The sequence below is a fragment of the Nanorana parkeri genome, unplaced genomic scaffold, assembly GCF_000935625.1.
Source record: "Nanorana parkeri isolate BGI_ZX_2015 unplaced genomic scaffold, ASM93562v1 scaffold318, whole genome shotgun sequence".
NCBI lineage: Eukaryota > Metazoa > Chordata > Amphibia > Anura > Dicroglossidae > Nanorana > Nanorana parkeri.
In genome coordinates, this window is record NW_017306586.1 from 439,319 (window position 1) to 459,932 (window position 20,614).

Genomic DNA, 20,614 nt, shown 5'->3' on the forward strand with positions numbered 1-20,614 from the left:
TGGCCCTCTAGCAACTTCAGCGTGAAATTATAGCTAATTTGCCTACAAACGTCAGGTGGTCATAATAAACTGGCCACTCAGTGTACATACACCATGTTAAAGAGGTAGGTAGTTTAAAATTTATGTCACAGAATCAAGATTGTGTCTTTAGAAGGGTATATGGTCAGATGTAGTTCTTTTCAGTTTCAGCACTATTCACGTTGAATGCAGGATCTGTACAAACGATTCATTGGTTGTAAAAAGATTCTTATGGAAGCTGATTCCCTAAACAATTACAATTTTCTTTATAAAAAAATTGTATGTTTCCAAAAAAAACATGCAATGGTGGCACATAATAATGCAACAGCGTTTCGAAGTACAGGGCATGCACATGTGTATTGTGTGTGAGCATTAGATTATTGTAAAACATGCAAACAGATGGTTAGACTGTTTGAAAGCAGAGAAAACTTTCAGCACAGTGGGTTGATTTTCTATTAATACTGGTCTATTGCTAGAAAAAAAAATGTTTTTATAAAACTAAAATTGTCATACAGTTGCAAGAAAAAGTATGTGAACCCCTTGGAATTCATTAGTTTTCTGCAGTCACAAACAATTCTAATTTCTCGTGACTTTAATGAACACACCCATTAAACATTCACAGTGGTGGAGGCAAAAGTCTGTGAACTCATAGACTAATTACTTCAATAGAAACTAATTGGAGTCAGTAGCGTGCACACCTTGAGTTCAATTAGTGAAATTAGTTTGGAGGTGTGGTTTAGAGCTACTTTTTATGGCAAATTACTGCAGAAAACCAGCTAATTCCAAGGGGTTCGCATACTTTTTTGTTGCCACTGTATTTACTATTTCAAACCAGACCCCTTTTACATCTTTAGCTGCTTAGCTAGAACTAGTAAGTTTACAGAGATAAAATACATAGAGGGGCTTGTGACCCGCAAGCCCAGGAAATGTATTTAGATTGCTTGGTAAGTCTGGGCATTAGAAATGTATAGGCATATAGGATATTATGTATAGCCATCTGTGGGTGTCTGCTATATGCCAAAAGCGCTGAGTTAGGTAACTGTTTTACAATTCAGGTTAACATGCTCTTTCAGGCCAAAGTGATACTTATACTCACCCATCCTGTTCCCTTGCTGCCTCCTCACTGCAGGAGCCTACCTTGAATAAGGTCTGGTGCTGGATGTTGTCCGAGCTTACCCAGTTGGATGATGTCACTGCCCCCTCATGTGACAGTGTTTGGGCCTGGTGATTGGGGACTCGGGCCCAAACACTTTAGAGAGAGAGATCACATGCTGCCTCATACTTGTAAGCCTCAGCCCACTCGTGCAAGAGAGTTCAAGGAGCAAGTTCTCAGATGAAGCACGGAGGCACTGAAGGAGCAAGGATAATGAGTATACCTTACTAGGTGTGCGGAGAGTTAATGGAAGGCACTGTCACTTACAGAAGCATTGTACAGAATCATGTGGTATAATTATATCCAGGGCTGTCCCTATGTAAATCGCTGCCTGAGGGTGATGCCATTTATTAGCTAACTAAATAGACTGTAGTGCAAGCTTTGCTGGCCTCTACTTTAGGCAATACCTGGCTAAAAAGCTTGAACAGTCTATTTAGTTAGTCAATAAATGGTATCATCCTAAATCCACAAATCCCCAAAAAACTTGATTCTGTGTCTAGTTTATAATTAAAGATGTACTTACGTATTACAAATACATGTCACACTTCATGCATGGTAATGTCATACTGACTGTGCTTTATTGTTCACGTCTTTTTATACAAGCCACTCAGTCAGACTGGTAGAAAACAATACTCTATAAACTGGTAATCCTTTATCAGTGCAATCCTACAGCAATGATGCTCACTGCACATACATATTATAAGATAGACATTAAAGTGAATATCTACAATTTTATATGAAATACCATCATAAAAGTTGGATAGTGAGCACATAAAATGTGAAAGACACATAAAATTACTTTCAGTTAGACTTCACAATAAACAACTGAAATATGCCCACTGAAAATATATTTCAGTTTCCTTTAACCTGGTAAATAACTTCAATGACTGCTTAACTTTTTTTATCCTGCCTTAAGATATATTCTAAATCAAATTAAATGAAATTCTAACTTTCTGACGATTATTATGGACCCTTTTAGCACTAACCGTTTCATATGTATGTGTAATAAAGCCTCTGTGGTATCTGTTTTCCTTTGCTCTACCTTAAAATTATCTTAATTAGTGTGAAGAAAATGCATATGGCCTTCTATGTTTAACAGCCCAGGGCAAGGGTTTTGATATACACATTATTATTCACCATGACTTGGGTAGCAACAGAACTAAAGTGCTTCATGCGATTTCAAAAGCTTAGAAGACCCAAGGCCGTTCCAGCACCACTGGAAACAAATGTATTCGATTTGTCAATGGGGATACAAGGGAACAATATTTTCAGTCCAAATAGGATCATTTCAGTGGACTTAATTCCCTGTTTTATTATAAGGCATTTGTGGAATGTCTTTTCCCCAGCATTTTGCTTGATTGTAAAATAGGCATTTTATTTGTCATTTATTTAGAAAGATCTGGATTCACTGTGCGACCAGTTGCTGGCTATCTCTCCCCAAGAGACTTCTTAGCTGGACTAGCTTATAGAGTGTTTCACTGCACCCAGTACATCAGGCATGGATCAGATCCTCTCTACACACCTGAACCGTAAGTATTTTGTGATTCTAAATTGGAGCGCCATGAAATCAGGCTGCAGAGATTAATATGCAGCTGAGGATGCAGCATTTAAATTATAGCACATCCAATTATGCTAAGGTTCCTCTGTGCACAATACGACTAATGAACAACATCTGTCATTTTCTATCCACAAAAATCAATAGAGGTTGGGTTCACTTGATTATAGGAAAATACATGTTTCAAATTCTTTTTCCTAGATGCAGTTATTTCTTTGTACTGAAGGCAGCGCCCATGCATCACTAGCTAGACTCTTATGTTTAGACTGCATCTGAAGACTAATTTAAGACTAACACTTCTGTCTAGAGCTAACCTTTGGGATTTCACATGGGTAAGAATCCAAGTTTTGAGTCCAAATTAACTGTCTTTCACAACGATAATGATATGAATTAACCGGGTTTTGTGCAGTCAGCCCAAATTTTTTATATACTATATTCCTGGAAGGAGGTCAGAAATATATTTGATGGAAAATGACAATATATGCCCAAATATCTGAGTATGCAGAGACTATCCAGAATGTAGTATAATAAAATAATAATAATAATAATAATATAAAAACAACAACAAATACAGTGCAATGATATGATCTGTTAAAATTGCATAGATTATTTTTTATGAGGAGGTGCAGCTTTTCACATAAACCCTACTTTAGCACTAGAGTTTAGGTCCCTAACTCTAGTTTCATGCCACTTTGGCAACTGCCACAGCAGCATCCTGTCTGCATCCTTCCACCATTTGGACTTCTGTTCATTGCCATGAATATCTGTGACCACAGAGCTGTTTGTAATGCCTTGAAAATCTGCAAAAAAACCCCCCTTTTTTTGTTATGAATGTCTCTAGTTTTTAAATGTGATATCATAAAGTTCAGCTAGGGTTGCAGTATTAATAAGAAGCAGGGTTTTGTAGGACATATTTGTTCCTTTGGCAACATTTCCAAACCCGCAGGGGAGAAGGAACTTATTCCGACACTCATTGCTGATAAAACTATATTTATTTGTTCCTTCAATTTAGTAAATGAAAGAGATTTTCGATTTTCTTACCAGCTGCAAAATATAGGGAAATGAGGGAACAAAATGATAATTAATTAGGCATAACTAAGGGTATTAAGAGATTAACTTGGAACAAACATTTATTAATTAAAAAAACACTTTTTTATTACAATTGCAGGTACGCTGGAACTAATTAGATCAAAGGACAATTCTTTCATTTTGACATAAGCACTAAAACTCATCATGACAATAGTGTTACAGTGTAAATGTGAATGAAGCCTGTAACTTCTGTTTGCAAGATTCAATTATGCAGCACTCCTGATACACTAATTCGGGGCAATGATGTGCAACTGAGCTGGAGCTAGTGCATGTAGACAGGAGATGCAGAAAGGAGATGAAAAATAAATGAAATTATTATTTTAAGGAAAAGAAAATATGCCATTCAGAGTCACATGCCTTTTTTGTTAACAAAGATAAAAGTTTTATGCGTGTGACCAATCTTTGTGTAGCCTGATGAGATAGTTGAATATTTAATGATGTATCTACTGACTGCAGTGAACTTAGAGATTTACTGAAAATACCTATCTGCTTGAAATGCACAGTGTTAGCCCTCATTCACACGAGTAACAGCCGGCTCGTACAAATCCGCGCTGCCTGCATGGCCGTATCGGGTCGCTCCCGGGAAGGACAGGTGCTGCTTGGGATTTGTACGCAGCAGCCTGTTCTTCTCTATGGGGGTACGTGGCCGTACGCTGCCCTACGCTCACCCGAACTGCACGTCCGTGTGGGTGTCCCTGCTGAGACGCAGACAGGATGCATCCTGTCAGCTTACGAGTACGGACACCTGCACTGATGTGCAGTTCGGGTGAGCGTACGGCTGCGTACTCCCATAGAGAAGAATCGGCTGCTGCATGCAATCACACGCAGCACCTGTCCCTCCTGGGAGTGGCCGATGTTACTCGTGTGAATGAGGGCTTAGCCCCTTTTTGGGCTGACAACACACACATTTTTTGAGTGGTGTCAGCCCTTCAGGTATCTTTTGCTAAACTACTTAACCACCCACACTTTTATACCTCTGGGGCATAAAATCTAATCAGTCTTCAGCCCATAATAAGAACTAGGATCTGGTCTTTTGGAGAGTGCAGAGGACATAAAACAGTTTGGAAATTCTGGAAAGATAAACAGGTTTTTACCGCACTTGTCAAACGGATATAACAAAATGCCTCCAATAGTATGTTTAACAGGCAAAAAGGAGCAAATAGGAGGAGTTAATTTTTTTTAGGGTTTACATACACTTTAAGCTTAATAAAGCTCATTTAACTGAGACACCTTCAGGGGTTTCCAATTGTCTACAAATGTGCTCAGGCATACCAGTCCTTCTGGGAAATTTTAGAAATTTTGATTGTCAGTCTGACCTGATAAGTATCTCATATGGATGGAGAGAGTTAAAAAGGATCAGCTGAGCTCAACCATGCATCAGTTAATGATTATCCATAAGGCACTTTGTGGAATTATCTGTTACCCAGTTCGCTGCCTGTCTATCTATCTATCTATCTATCTATCTATCTATCTATCTATCTATCTATCTATCTATCTATCTATCTCATAGTAGAAAAGTTCCCTTACACATTATATAACCACATTCTTGGACACGCTGCATTCAGCATCTATTTCCTGAACACTGCAACCTCATGAGGGCAATAGTACTTCCTTTTTCATTGGGTACAGTCAAACTGTTATGGGCATATTTAATGACTTATGCAGAACGCATAGAGAACATGTAACTCATTGGATTTAGTGATATGCTCCGCTTTATTTTCTTAACCACATTAATAATAAATAGAATCTGATCAGTTGCTATGGATAAGGATACACTTGTGCACATTTTAGCGTGCTATTAAATAAAAATGGTTGTATTTGTTCATTGTTCCTAGAATTTTAATATAATTCTGTTTCTGAAACAGTAGTAGGCAGGAAGGATTTTTATGTATAAGTGTATAATCTACATAATCAGCACCTTGGGTGGTTACACGAACTTTGACGTTTTTATGAAACTAAGACAAGGCTTGCCAGAGTGTCTCAAGAATATAATTTGCTTCCCAGGTAGTCAGGGATGCAATTATATTTGCAAAGGAATGTATTTGTGCCCATAACAATAAGAAGAGGCATCAGAATGTCTAATGAAACTCAAATTAAACTGCTAGTGCCATATTCCTGTACTAACTAGCCTCCCTTTCGGCTCTAAATTACGGAATGCAAATTTTGAGCTGGGGATACAATTAGTTAATCAAGGCACCATAGAAACATAGTTTAAATTATTGCTGTGTATTTCCAAATAATTGCAGTTTAGTTTTTATTTTTGCATCTATTGCAATTTTCCATATTTATACTAGCTTTCATATTTCCATTTAATGGACTTGATTAACACAAGCTTTTAATGTTTAAATTGCTTTTGAAAATGTAATTGGAAGTTTGTAAGTGGATAGCAAAGTGCCTATATATTTGTGGGTACATCACGTGGCATTTTCTGTGTATTATTTATACATGCTTATTCTGCAGCAGTGCGCCAGACAGATAACGCGTGGATAGGGCACAGGCTACATTACTGTGCTCATGCTATATTTCTGCTTTTAAATACATCTGAAGTCTACTGGCTAAAAGTAGAAAAAAAAGAAAATTACATTTCCACACAAGACGATAATATCCTCATTTGGAATCCCAGACAGCTGCAGTTTAATGTACCAAATACCAGGTAGGTATCTCATAATGTATCTGGTTCATTTGATCACAAATCTGATACACAGCTGGTATTTTTCAGCAAGGGTACAGAGAAAAATAAAAGTAACACGTTTCTGTAGTTTGACCGGAATTTAACCTTTAAACTGGGTAGTTACAATACATAATAATATAATGCGTTATAAAACATATTTGACTGTTGTCATTTCAGTTTTATATGTTGTCCATAGCATCCTTTTTTTTTTTTTTTTTAAATTAAAAATAATTTGATTTGTGTTTAGTAAAAGATAAGAATACAGTGGCACAGAGAACTTAGCAGATATCCAAATATAAAAAGGAGTTTCTGTAGTACAGTGCAATACCTTCAAAGTCAGTTACGTTGTAAATACATCAGTTTTATGGGAAGCCGCAAGACAATTAATTGAGCGGGCTTCCAGCAAAATATGGTCTCACTATGTTATCACAACAGGGCTGCAATAGCAAGAGGGGAAAGAAGATGAAAAAGAGGAAAGAAATGTTGAAGCAGCAGAGACAGAGTTGGCCAAGGAGTGAGGGAAGGAGAAGGGAGAGGCAAAAGGTGAGGGGCAATATGATAGGGTCCAGGTAGAATGGGGGTTGGGAGGGAGCAGTCAGATGACTCCAGTTTGCATAGGAGTTGTGGTGGCAGGCACTTCTCAAAGACATGATAGAACATCAACCAAGCTCAATGACCTCCAAAGTTCATTAAAGTGGTGTCACAGAGGTGGGGTGATAGGTTAAAATCCTTTTTAATAGTATCAATACTAAAGTAAAAGGAAAAAATACTACTAGAATATTGAGAGAATATGTATATAGTTGGACAGATAGTGTCACGATACCGAGCATGGGTGTCCCAACACCACGTGCAAGTACCTATACAGGTGAACCGAATATGTGACCACACTGCAAATACCACAACAATCTTTGTGAATGATAATTCAATAGATATGTCAAACCACATAAACATATGCAATCCCACCACCACCCGCAAGAAACAGACAAGAGCCACACTATATACAAACGGCAAATCAACCACAGAAAATAACAGGGCTGGTTATAACCTGGGGAGCAGGGCAACAAGAGGAGGGCCGGGAGCCACAGATCAGGAAACCTCAGGGGTAAGGGTAAGGGTCAGGGTACAAGGCAGCAATAGGATACTGGTGACAGGATACGGCAACAATACTGGGGCACAGGCCTCACAGCAGGGAGAGGTTAAATACCCTCCCAGAGCAGCACCAGGTGGCGACTAATTGCTGGCAGACACCTGCAGGCGAGCACTGGAACTACAGCATCAGGTTCCAGCTCCACAGTGCCACCCGGAAGTGCTCTGGAATAATGTAATGTAATACTGCATTATGATCACTAGGCGGATAAGTATTTCATTCCTATGCTTCTCAGCTCCATCTAATAGCCATAATGTGGTACATCCAACCTGAAAAGAAACCATACTAATTACATTTAGTTTTGCCTCTATTCACACAAAGTGAAGATTCACAGAGATTTGCAGGGAAAATGGCTCTGTGAATTCATTATAAATAGACCCCTAAGCGTTTAAGCTGAAGTCTAACCTGCCTATATTTTGCCTTACTTTGTTCTTCCTTCCTCCCCTCACCATATGCTAATGATTTTTTACATAAAACATTTCTGTTTTCATTACATACCTTATTTTAAATTCAGTGACATCATCATGTGCTCTCTATGCAATGCAGGCAGATCATGCCAGGTGGAAGAGGCCAGCAGGGCCTGTACATAGCTGTCTAAAATCATCACTGCACCCTGTCTTAGTACTTCTCCCAAGAGACCTAGCCCTGATGCAAACAGTGGGCTAGCTCCGGGGAGGATTTATGGAAATATCAAAATTCCTGGTGCATATCAGTCTGGAGCAGTGGGTGTACCTAGGCAGACGTCATTTGCATGCAGACCACCCTAGGTAACATCCACATGTGATAATTGAAAGAACTGAAATCCTGTGACTGAAAGAGGTGGGCTAGGGACAGGCTGCGAGTAAACCGGAAACAGTAGCGATGTAGCAGCCTGCAGGAGAAACCACAGCACACAGCAGGGGACAGTTTGTCTGACCCAGAAATGTCACCTGGAAGCAGTGCTTGTAGCTCTACAAGAGAGCACAGATTTGATTTACTGCCTGCCAGAAAGGTAAGTATTCAACTTAGTCTTTCACAAAGTACTTCTGTATGAAATTTGCTTTCCTAGTGACAGAGTCACTGTTACTGCACGTTACCCTTTGGCCTGTTTGCTACAGGTTACCCTTTGGCCTGTTTGTAGCTTGGCATGAAGCAAAACTCTTGGATACTTCAAAAAGCCAGACTGCGTGTAGAAAATCATGATGCTTTATTAACAAGAACATAGTGGGTGAAACTAGGAAGAAATAATAAATACAGTGGTACCTCAGTTCGAGATCGCGGTCTGATCACAGTTTCATTCGGTTCGCAACCAGAATCGTGGAACGAATTAAGTTCGTGAACTAAGGTACCACTGTACATACAGTATATATATATAAAAATAATCAATATATAGTCGATAAGGGATAAAATGGATGCTCTCCACCAAACATATGCACAAGATGATGGCTGGGCTCTCCTTCATGTGCAGTCATCAAAATTAAGTCTGGTCTTTCCAGGGTGCACCTATTTCCTCCTTCTGAGTGTGAGATGATGTGTTTGAAACACTGATAAAAAGTTTGGCCACTGGGTGGAACCTAAGACAAAGACAGTGTTAACAAAAGCAAACAATATTAAAGGAGATCTTATGTTCCAATGTATACTTTCCTTTTATAACATCAGCATTGTAATAGTTACAGTGTGTGGTTTACTTTTAATTTCTAAGGACTACATATCCCAATTACATTGCTGCCTCCTGAAACCCTTCCACCTCTGTAGTTTAGGAGGCAGACTCTGTGAAATGGGTGATACGCAGTACATATTCACAAAGCATAGTAAGTAATGTGTCACATGTACGTTATGTCTATTATGTGTCATATGTTTATTAAAGGAAGTAAATGTGTGGGTTTCTTCAAAAAGTAATTTTACAAACTTTAAGGTGAGTCTTATAGAAAATTATTGCAATTACAAATGTTTAGGCATTTTCATGTTTATTTCTTTGGTCTGTATTGGTATGACACAAAAAAGTTGAGGAAAAAAAAGCCAAACCTGGCACATTCCACTCAAAACTCCAAAAATGGACTGGACAAAATTGGACAAAATTATTGGCACTCTCAGTTAATATTTGGTAGCACAGCCCTTGGAAAAAAATAACTGAAACTAATCGCTTCCTGTAACCGTCAATGAGTTTCTTACACCTCTCTACAGGAATATTGGACCACTCTTCTTTCGCCAACTGCTCCAGGTCTCTCAGATTGGAGGGGTTCCTTTTCCCAACTGCTGATTTGAGATCTCTCCACAGGTGCTCTATGGGATTCAGATCTGGATTCACTGCTGGCCACTGAAGGTCAACTTGGATTTGTCTGGAAGTTAATCGAGGGTCTTTATCCACCATTCAAACAATCTTTCATTGCAAAACTATGATCAATTGTTCTCTTTCATCCACGTCCATGGAGATTAGCTGCAGTGCCATGGGCTGTAAACGTCTTGAAAATGTTGTGCACAGTGGACACAGGAACATTAAAGGAGAACTATGGGGTCAGTGTTTTTCCCCATAGACGTTTGTTGCGCTATTTTTTTACCGCGAATCGCGGTAAAAAAACGTGCGACAGACGCGCATATGCAATACGCCTAGGTGTGAACCAGGCCTTAAGATCTCTGGAGATAGACTTGTAACCTTGAGATTGTCCATGCTTTTCCACAATTTTTGTTCTCAAATCCCCAGACAATTCTTTGCTGCTCTTTCTATTCTCCATGATCCGTGTGGCACACAGAGACACACAACAGAAAGGTTGAGTCAATTGTGTACCATTTTAACTGGTTGCCGGTGTGATTTCTATATTGTCAGCACCTGTTAGGTGAGTTTAATTACAAATTACAGGAGCATCACAAACTTGGAATGTAATTATTTCTTGCAATTTGAAGAAGGTGCGAATAATTTTGTCCAGTCCATTTTTGGAGTTTTGCGTTATACCAATACAAACAAAAGAAGTAAACATGAGAATGCCTAAACATTTGTAATTGCAACAATTTTCTGCCCAAAGTGGTGCATTATCTGGCAGAAATGCAGGGGTGCCAATATTTTTGGCCATGACTGTATATAATACATATATGGAAACAGTAAGCTTCACTGTAGCAACTACTGAAGGTATCCTATATACATTTCTTTTGCTGTTTTTAATTGTGCTGCATTGCACAAATATATACTTTAGTCAAATGCCTGTCCAAAAAATGATTACTGGATAATTTTAAACACTGCCCACGGGTAAATTTGAGGTTTTAAATTTTGTCTCTATTTTTTACAGGGACACATGTCATGAGCTTCTGGGGCACGTTCCTTTACTTGCTGATCCTAAATTTGCTCAATTTTCCCAAGAGATTGGACTTGCTTCACTGGGTGCATCTGATGAAGACATTCAGAAGCTTGCAACCGTGAGTGTGTACAGTTAAAATCACTAAATCAGATTATATATATTTTGGCTATGTGACCTTAACAATATTCATATTGGTATACATAATACAGTATATTCTTTACCCCTGGCGCACAACATGTAGCCTGAAGGCCCCATGTGGTCCATTGGTACTTGCTGTGTGGACTTATGCAAACCCTAGGAGTGGGAGCATTAATTTACAGTGATCTCTAGCAGTCTAACATAACATGTCCCCAGTCTCTATTTTCTGCAGCAGGTTTCCAGTATCTAACAAAACCCGTAACATATCTGCAGTCTCTGACCTTCTGCTCTACTATGTGGTGCACATAGCATATCTGGCACCTGAGGCTGATTTAAAATATCTCCTGCACCGACTGATGGGTGTGGCCAAGTATAAAAGACACATACCATGCTCAGCATAACAATAAAAAAAAAATAACTTCACAAATACTAATTTACTGCGTAACAACCAGCAATTGTTAAAACAATAAACACTTGGGTCAGAAGTATAGGTGGTCAGTGGCGTACTGTAAAAATCCCTCCCCCAGCATTGCTAGTCATTATCTCACTGTAACCTTCCCTTCCACAGCATTGGTGGTCAGTGGATGTCAGTGAAAATCCCCCCCCCCCCCCCCAATAACCCTGCAGCATTTATGGTCAGTGACTGGCTGTAACCCTGCAGCATTTATGGTCAGTGGCTGGCTGAGAAGTGTCCTTTTTATTCCCTGGTGGTCTAGTGGGGCACCTTGTAAAAAAATATGCCACTTACCGGTCCTGCGGTCCTGCACAGCTCTCTCTTCACAGAGCATGCTGTCACTAGTAACTTCAGAGAAATGTGGGGGAGCACCCCTCCCTCTAATACCTGCACGTCTCTTTTGGATATCAAGGGGAGACTGCAGCAGCTCACATGATTGGGTATTCTTTGCAAAGTGAGTTTTCACTTTGTTTTATCTCATTTGCTGATGCTATGTTTGTGGTTTCTGCATACTTAAGTTTAACACTTTTGCATTATTTTTAAACATAATGACATGGCACATGAGGAGTGACAGACACTTAATGTCTAAAGAGGCAATAAATAAAAAAAATGTGCTAGTTTATTAGGTATAGGACAAGCACCTCTAGTCAATAATTGTACATGTGTTAAAAATCCCTCAAGCAAGTAATATGACTTTGCTTCTTGGCATATGCAGCCAACTTATGTAATTTGAGGTAAAGAACATTTCTGAAACTTTCGTAAGTTTGTGATAATTATCTGTTGGTTTCAGCTTTAAAATTGTTGCCAGATTTTATGTCTCTGATTTACATCCATGTTGATTTCTTTATGCGGACAATAAAAACAAAATGACAATACAGTTGAAATGAGCAAAATACATAATGTTCTGATATATTTATCAAGCGTGTTAAACAGTATGGAGGGCATGTGTATGTTTGGAAATTAATAAAATATGTGTCAGCTGCAATGCCTCCAATACACTAAAGATTTTGATAAATTACTGTCACGTTTTAGCAGTACTATTTGGCTGATGCTGGGAGCTATGTGTGTTTTCACCAAATAAAAATGTATATTACCATCTGTTTCCATTAGATACAGATTGAGTTTACTGATTATATTTTTTTGTGGATTGCTATTCTTTTTTTTCACCTTTTAGGGAGATTGATAAGATACTCTCAACCTTCCATTGTCTAGAAAAAATTAAAAATAAAGAATCGCTTCAAGTCTTCCCACAGTGGGTTCAGTCTACAGAGAAATGAATTATGGAAATCAGACTCTTTGTACAAAGAGGGCAGTCAGTTTTACTGTGCGGGTTACCAGGGATTGTAGGTTTACTTTTGCATACACTGAGCTGTGTTACAGCAGGGTTCAGTAATTCATAGATATGTGGACATGGTATGTTAAAGTGGAACTCCAGTTACTTTTTTTATTTTTAGTTTCCTCCTCCTAGTTTAAAGTTCTGCTTACCCTCTTCATGCTCCATTGCTGTCCCAGGCTTCCTCCTCGGTCCAGCTTTGGGAGTCCTCTTTGGTTATTGTTAATAATGTTAATCTCTATGGTCCTCCTCCCTCACTTCTAATATTCATACTAACAGTCCTAGGTGCCAATAATGGATCTTGCATTTAGAGATCTCTTTCCTCTGCCCATTGCGTGTCCATAATCCCACTGGTCTAGTTGAAATTTCCGTTGTTTACATTTGGCACTTGATATGACATGGGATTGATGGCCATGTCTTCCCTGCACCCCTAACTAGGCGAAATGGCCACCGGCTTTCCCTGTATAGCTAGGATGCTACTGGCTAACATACTCCAAGCCACTGCACACATGCGGTAGGGCTGGCATCCAAGGGGAAGGTCCAGCATCCACCCTTTCTAAGAATCTAAGGGGAAGTGTCCTTGTTACCAAGGCTATGGCTGGGACCCGATTTTCCCACATGCATACACGATTGGGTATAAGAATTGGGAACCCCCACAACACACTCTCAGGTTAGGTCAGCTCTAAGTAGACTGATGATATCTATTATGCAATTACATATTATATGAACAATGGTGATATGCAGAGTCATGTTTTCTAGTAAATCTGTTTTTACTTTACTAGGGCAGCAATGTGATGACAGTGGTTTTCACTAATGCCCTGCTGTCTCACATTGGCATATGTGTCGGTCTTTTTTATGCATTTTTTGTCCCTTTGCCAGATGAAGTGACTATGCAAGGTTCTGAAACATTGCACAATTATTCTTTGCATGCTGAATGAACATCAATAAAGGTGCTTCTGAATAAGGATTTAATTGAGGTGTGCTGGTGACACATATTATTTAGTCAGAGACACTGGTGCATGGTCTGATATGGCAATTTCATGGATCTAAAGGATGTATTATATGGGGCGTCAATGTATCGGTGCAATATAAATAATCCAGCCTGGCTAATAAACCCTGGACATAGTAGTATTGGGTATACTCTATGTTTATAAGATGTGATATCCTCCACACACCAGTGGGGTAGGAGTGGATCTTAGTTCGGTGTTAGTTTTGAAATAACAATAGCAGTGGGTACATCTATCCTCACTATCTGAGATTATGGGATTAAAATAGCCTCCCACAATATGGCAGGGATGTGGAGAGGCCACAGTCCATGTTGCCGCCTCTTGATAAAAAGTTTTTCCTGGGGAGTTGGGGGCATATACAGTATATTTTGATAGTCAAGTCCTGATCTGCTTATTAAGAAGAATTAGAACCCCAGCCTTGTGGCCATTCCAGGGGGAGCTGAAGTTAAATGTGCCTCCTGTAACAGGGCAATGTCTGTATGCAGGCGCTTTAGGTACTGGAGTATTTACATGCATTTAGTCGGCATATCATTCCCGGACAATAAAAGTTTATAAATAATCGGCCAACCTCCTTCACCTGTGTGTACCCAGTTTATCGATTTAGAAAAATGCGTATTAGCCCAAAGTAATGGAAAATCTGAATAAAGGTGCAGTCCTCTATAAAAGGTAACAGGAAAACATCACATGCATGCATATGTAAAACACACAGTGTTATAAACTGAACTTTGGTAGATGATACTTTTTATCATGTGTGTTATCACATGATACTTTTTATCACATATGTTGCCTGAGGAAAGTACAATGTTTACCCTGTACACCGGCCATATTGTACCCATGCCTTTGTGTGGATCAAACGGTCAGTTAAGGCATTTCTGAGGCATTAATAATGAATGGCTTACATCAAAACATAGGCAAGGTCTGGCAACCTAGCATTAATTAAACAGGTTAAAAATGTCCCAGGTTGAGTATATGGTGGCTGAAGAGGTATGCAAAATGTACTGATTTTTCCTGCAGTCTGCAAAGTTGATGGAGATACAGAAAGAGAAGGTAACCCTTACAGAGCTTGCTTGGGTTCAATGTGGACCTTTATGATGGGGAGAAGGTTGTTACTTTCCCCAGTTGGAGATGCATTTTGTGAAGAATGTGTTTAGGCTTTGGGGAAGTTTTATCTACTGGTAGAAGATTTCAGAGATTTTAGAAAATGCTTCCCCTCATTTAGTCATTTAAATTCTATTCTATATGCTAATGAAGGAATGTTGCGTAGTAGCAATGTTGAGTAGTAGCAGTCACCTTTATAGAGCAATCTGCAGATAGAGGAATGCCCGTCAATGTGAAGCTCCTTCACCTTCCTGTAGTATTGCAAGATGGATAACTTATCAGCATAGTTCAGGTGCTTAAATATCAATTGGCTTTGGGTCCCCTGCTCTGATAGTTGTTATTCTATGCAATGGGCTCTTTCTGTTACTCAAGGGCCCAGGGCTTCAGTGATGCAAGAGGAACAGATATCCAATATGTACAGGCTTTATAACTTTCAGGGAGACTGGTGACTGAGATTTATTTTTTTGTAGCAATTTTCAAGATCTACCATCTTATTGGTAAGATCTTGATGCAACTTCTCCTGCAGCATCTGTGAGGCATTGTGCTTGCCCCAGGAGTTAGGAGTTTTATCACAGCCTTGGTGATTTTAAAAAGTAAAAGTTATACTCACCCTATCCTTTAAACCTGGCTGGCCCCACCGCAAGGGTTAACACATTTTGTTCCCGGTGTTCTTTGTTAAGCTTCAAAGATCATATTTTAAACAGAAACCTTTTCATTCAGGGGCACATTTATTGAATGCACATAAAGGAATCAGTTCAGATTTTGACCTGTTTAGAAACCTAAACACTTTTGAAAAAATTAAGCACAAACAGCTAAATGAAACATGTGCAGCAACAGATTGGAAAAGCATAAGCATGTATACGAGCAACAGGTTTTTTTTTATACTAAAGGGATAATAAAAGCTTTTATCAATCTGCATTTGCCAGGCGTGCAGCCAGTGAAGCAGCATTCCTGGAATGTGTTGCAGTATAATCTGACTGTTTCCAATTCCCAGCACACAGTGTTGTATGATTTTGAAATGGTTGAGTCACTCTTTATAATGTGATTCTTTGGTCTTTCTGGGACATGACAGATTTGTTTATATGGGTTCTCATATTTATCCATAATAGGAAATAGACTCAATGATAGCAATGTTGTCTGCTCTGTTCCAGTGCATATTGCATTGTCGAAAATGGTTTCCAAAGTGTTTGCTGAAATCCTAAATCAGAAGCTAAATACAGAGATTTCATCTGGGCAAAGACTTTGCTTTTGTCTATATTTTACCTTTATTTACCAATATAATATAGCAGGTATAATCTAAAAAAAACAAAAACATAAAAGCAAGTACAGCTAATTTTTAAAATGGAAGGATACATTCTTAAAGGCACTGTCACTGTAGCAGCTGTGCATTTTTAATTAATTTTACAAAATTGGTTACATGGTTATGCTGAGCAACAGAATTTGTGCCTGTTTCCTCTATTACCCTTTTTTGTTTATAGTTGTACTGTTGCAAGCTGTAATTCCTGGGTTTATCTGAAGTCCCAGGTGGCCTGTTATGTGACAATGTATATCTTCACCCCAAATTCCCCAATCCCATAGTTATGTTATAGACCAAATCTAGGCAGTGAGAGATGGCCCCACCCACACCCTGTCACATGATAGAGTTTACTGTAAACAGGTTCAGCAATGGAGAGGGATGTGCAGAAGTGGGTGGGGCATCATATAATAGAGAAGCCTGGGAAAAATGGGAACAGGCCCATATTTCCTAGTAATTTTAAATGTTTAAACTAGTGTCATCAAAAGTGTTACCATTAGCTAGTAAAAGAATCACTGCATAATTGCGACAACTTAAAGAGGAACTCCAGAAATCTAAAAGGTTGACCCTTGCAGTGGTCCCACAGTATCACCTGCAAGGTTGTAAGGGCTCTCCTGCTGGCTTAGCAAGCTATTACAATGCCTCCTGCCCAACCTAAATTGTCCTGTCAGAAACACAGCTGGTCTTGATAACCTCAACTGTAAAAAAAAATATTATTATAAATAAATATAAATAAATATTTACATATGATGTGCCCTGCCACACTGCAAAAATGGTTCAAGAATGGTTTGAGGAACACAACAACAAATTTGAGCTGTTGACTTGGGATGTGCTGGAAAAACAAATCTGATCCATGTAGGTCTCCGCTTTCAACTTACAGGACTTAAAAGATCTGTTACTGATGGCTTGGTGATTGGGTATTCCTTGCAAAATGAAATCTCACCACATTCACCAAGCTAAGATAAACATCACTTGCAAAGTGCAAATTCCCCTGAAAAGTGAACAGCCTATTTGCCATTAGTAAATCAACCCCTATTTATACTGGAAAGATTGCATCTTAAACAGCAAAAATGCTTTTCATGCTAGAAGGTTTCTCTGGCTGACATTCAACTTTCTTTATTATGCCTATTTTTGCTTAGAGAGGACCACTTTTAGGACCTGAGTATTTGTTAGAAAGTTCTGTAGATGGTTGGATTGTATGTTCACATCCAATCACCCTATGATGTCTATGGTTGGTTTCTAAGCTTATTGGCAGTGTCAGCTAAACTGTATGTTTTGATGTTGGTTTATTGTTTTGTGATAATTTTTAGCAACAATACACATTCTGAATTATATATCCACTACTCCACCATTACTAAATCTCGTTACTTCCTTTCTTGTCTACATTGTCCTTTAAATAATCATATTTGCCAATGGCTTGTGTGCATTTACTTGGAAAACCTTATCATTCTTCTTGCACAGATAAGATAGAAATTGGTAAATTTTCCAAAAACAATCACAGCGTAATTGAATCTATGTAAAGGGCACCTTCTGGTAAAGCGGCGCTGCATTGTATCATGCAATTGTTATACACATCTTTGAAGGATTAGGAGACTTGTGGAAAGGACAATTGTTGAAAGCAAATTGATTTATTAATTCTTACATAATTTCTTGCAGCCGCCTGACCTCAATGAGTAGAGCACCTGCTTTTTCTAGCCACATCTTGATTGCTTATTCTTCTTTTATAAAAATGGCCATTTTTTACTGTTTCTATGACATTTCTTTGGTAATGCAACCGACGCCCCAAGGTCTATAGCAGAGCTTATTTATAATCTTACATGCAGAGGTTTAACCCTAGATTTCAGCAACTCCCAGACTGATTGCTTTTTCTGCTACTGTTTCTGCTAGTGCACTTTTCATATAATACATTATTTGTGTGAAATCAATATTCCTATGGAAAGCTATGCAACATGAAACCTTTATTCCATGCCCATGAATCTTTCTTCACTGGAAATTCTCTTTATAGCTTGCAACATAATAACTGTTTTATTATTTCTACATATTGATTTTTAATACATTTTGAAAGAATAATTTGGTTTGTGCATTTGTGTATTCCCCTTTGGGTTTTATTGTTCTACTTTACCATAAAACACTGTCACCACTTCCTACTTTACAGCCAATGTATTGCTTATATTAATCATTGAAGTCATATAATATTTTCATAATAGCTTATAACCACCCCTTGTTCACTGTTTTAGCATAGAGTGGACTGAACTGTCCACCTTATGGGATTGATTTATAAAAAGCAGAGATGAATTTAAAGAGCATGTTTCCCATTTTACAACCTTTACAGGAAGAATGGCAACTGAAATCTGATTTCTGGCAATAGGAATAGAAAACTTTTCTAAAAGTTGTTATACACCAGCTACAATTCAGTTATAATTTGTGTGAAATTACATAAGATAAGTTATTAAGATTCTCTCCATGTAAGTATTTTAAGCTCTTGATGAAGTATCAATAGTCTCTGCAAGGTTCCATATCTTTCCTCTAGAATGTCTGCTATCTGTTTGCCTCCTGTTTGCCTGAGGATGGGACCGCATGGTCTCGAAAAGTCACTAAGGAGATGTGTGTTATCTCAGTCAATAAACAGCATTGACTTTAATATCATGGAGTGCGAGTGACTACTTTAATCTATCTACATTTCACGGAGGCATCCGTTGTCACCACCGCACCCACCCAGTTGGATTTGGGTTTTTGTCCGGTCAGGAGTGTGATGGGACAGGAGGATTAAGTGTCTTTCTGCTATGACACCTGGCTAGATTTACTTTCCATTCCTGCATTTCATTCTCCTGTCTATTCTTTTTATGTATTTTTGTTCTACATCAATTGTTTAATGTGTTTATTCCCTTTAGGGCATTATACATGTAATTTGATGTATTGAGCACTGATAGTTTTGATTCTTTGGCAGTTTTTGGCATGCACATTAATACTTTATGTGATTATTTAGACTTCATTATAGCACCCCCTAGCCAGGACTGTTACAACTTGGCTATTACTAAAGTGTTTTGATTCTTTCAGTGAACCCTATTATTTGTTTTTCTAATTTTGTTTATTTCTTTATGATCTTTTTTTAAATTTAATACTAGCATTAAAGTGACATTAAACCCTCAGATTTTTTTAACATAAACCAATACTGTAATGTGTGCCTAACTGTAATCCATGGTTGTTTTCCTTCTCTTTGAACTTCTGTTTTGCAGCAGACTGCATTGTCTCTGAAAGGGATACATGGTGTCTGTGTGTTGGTTTGCAACCTGAGCCAGCACTACAGGAAGAGGCACTCAGCTGCAAAGGGAAATTCTCTCCAAGCATGAGAAGATATACAGATTTAAAAGGAAGAGCAGCAAAGAGAAGGGAAACTACCATGGATTACAGGAAGGCGCACATTACAGTATTGGTTTATGTTAAAAAATCTGAGGGTTTAATGTCACTTTAACTAATTTTAACTATATATAAAGTAAAATTAAGAATTGTGTAATGTGATTCTATGTGCATAATTACTAAGCAGTGAATGTGACATTCACCAAGCATTCACTGCAGATGAATCACTCATTGTAATTTAAAACACATGCGCCAGGAAGATACACCTGCAGTGGGCCACATTCGGTGGTTTAGATTTTGAGATCTTTGTGAATTAAATGCGAGGTTTTCAAATGATTTCAACTTTAATTGTAAAGGCTTTTTTTAGGCTTTTGTTTGAATTAAAATATGTTTCCATTTAACGGTCTGATATGTTTTAATTTTTTTAAATTCTGGACTTTGGTGGTAGTAGTACTTGAAAATGGGGGTATCTTGTTCACTAGTGTCTATGTGATTTGAAATATGTCCAAGGTCTATACACCCAGGTAACAGTTATGTGCTGCCAGACCACATATAATTAATCATTCTTGGCAAAGTTTGCAAAATAGTCATGAAATTAGGGTATTTAAAAGGAAAAGGAAAGGAACAGATGCTGACAGTAACATTGTCTATATAGTGGTCAGTAAATACCAAACCTTTTTTTAGGCCTTTTTAAACCTAATCTTTATGAAGTACCCCCCATGTTTTCCCACATCTGTGGAAGATGTTGTGTTCAATTAATCTCTGAAGTTCCAGTATATTATCTAATTGGTAACATAGACATGAGTGAATTGATCTGCCTGGTTAAGTCTATGGCTACTAGATATCTGCAAATAATTCTTAATTTTCCAGACCTGCACACTAGATGAGCAATCCATGTTGGTAGGCTTTAAAGGTGGGGTGCCACATTAAAAAAAAAATGGAAACATATTTCTGGATGCAAATTTGGTTTATTGGACTGGATTTTAGGAATTATGTTCATATCATGTAACTTTAAATGAGCCCATCAGGAT

General features: G+C 38.3%; 1 protein-coding gene across 1 annotated transcript in view; it reads left to right on the forward strand.

The window, feature by feature from the left end:
* The window catches only part of TPH2 (tryptophan hydroxylase 2), a 151,341-nt gene that overhangs the window by 50,251 nt on the left and 80,476 nt on the right, over nucleotides 1-20,614 (forward strand). Inside the window, exons 7-8 of the mRNA XM_018558059.1 lie at nucleotides 2,565-2,700; nucleotides 10,894-11,020. Of these exons, the coding sequence (XP_018413561.1) occupies nucleotides 2,565-2,700; nucleotides 10,894-11,020 (263 nt within the window). The remainder of the gene's footprint in view (nucleotides 1-2,564; nucleotides 2,701-10,893; nucleotides 11,021-20,614) is intronic.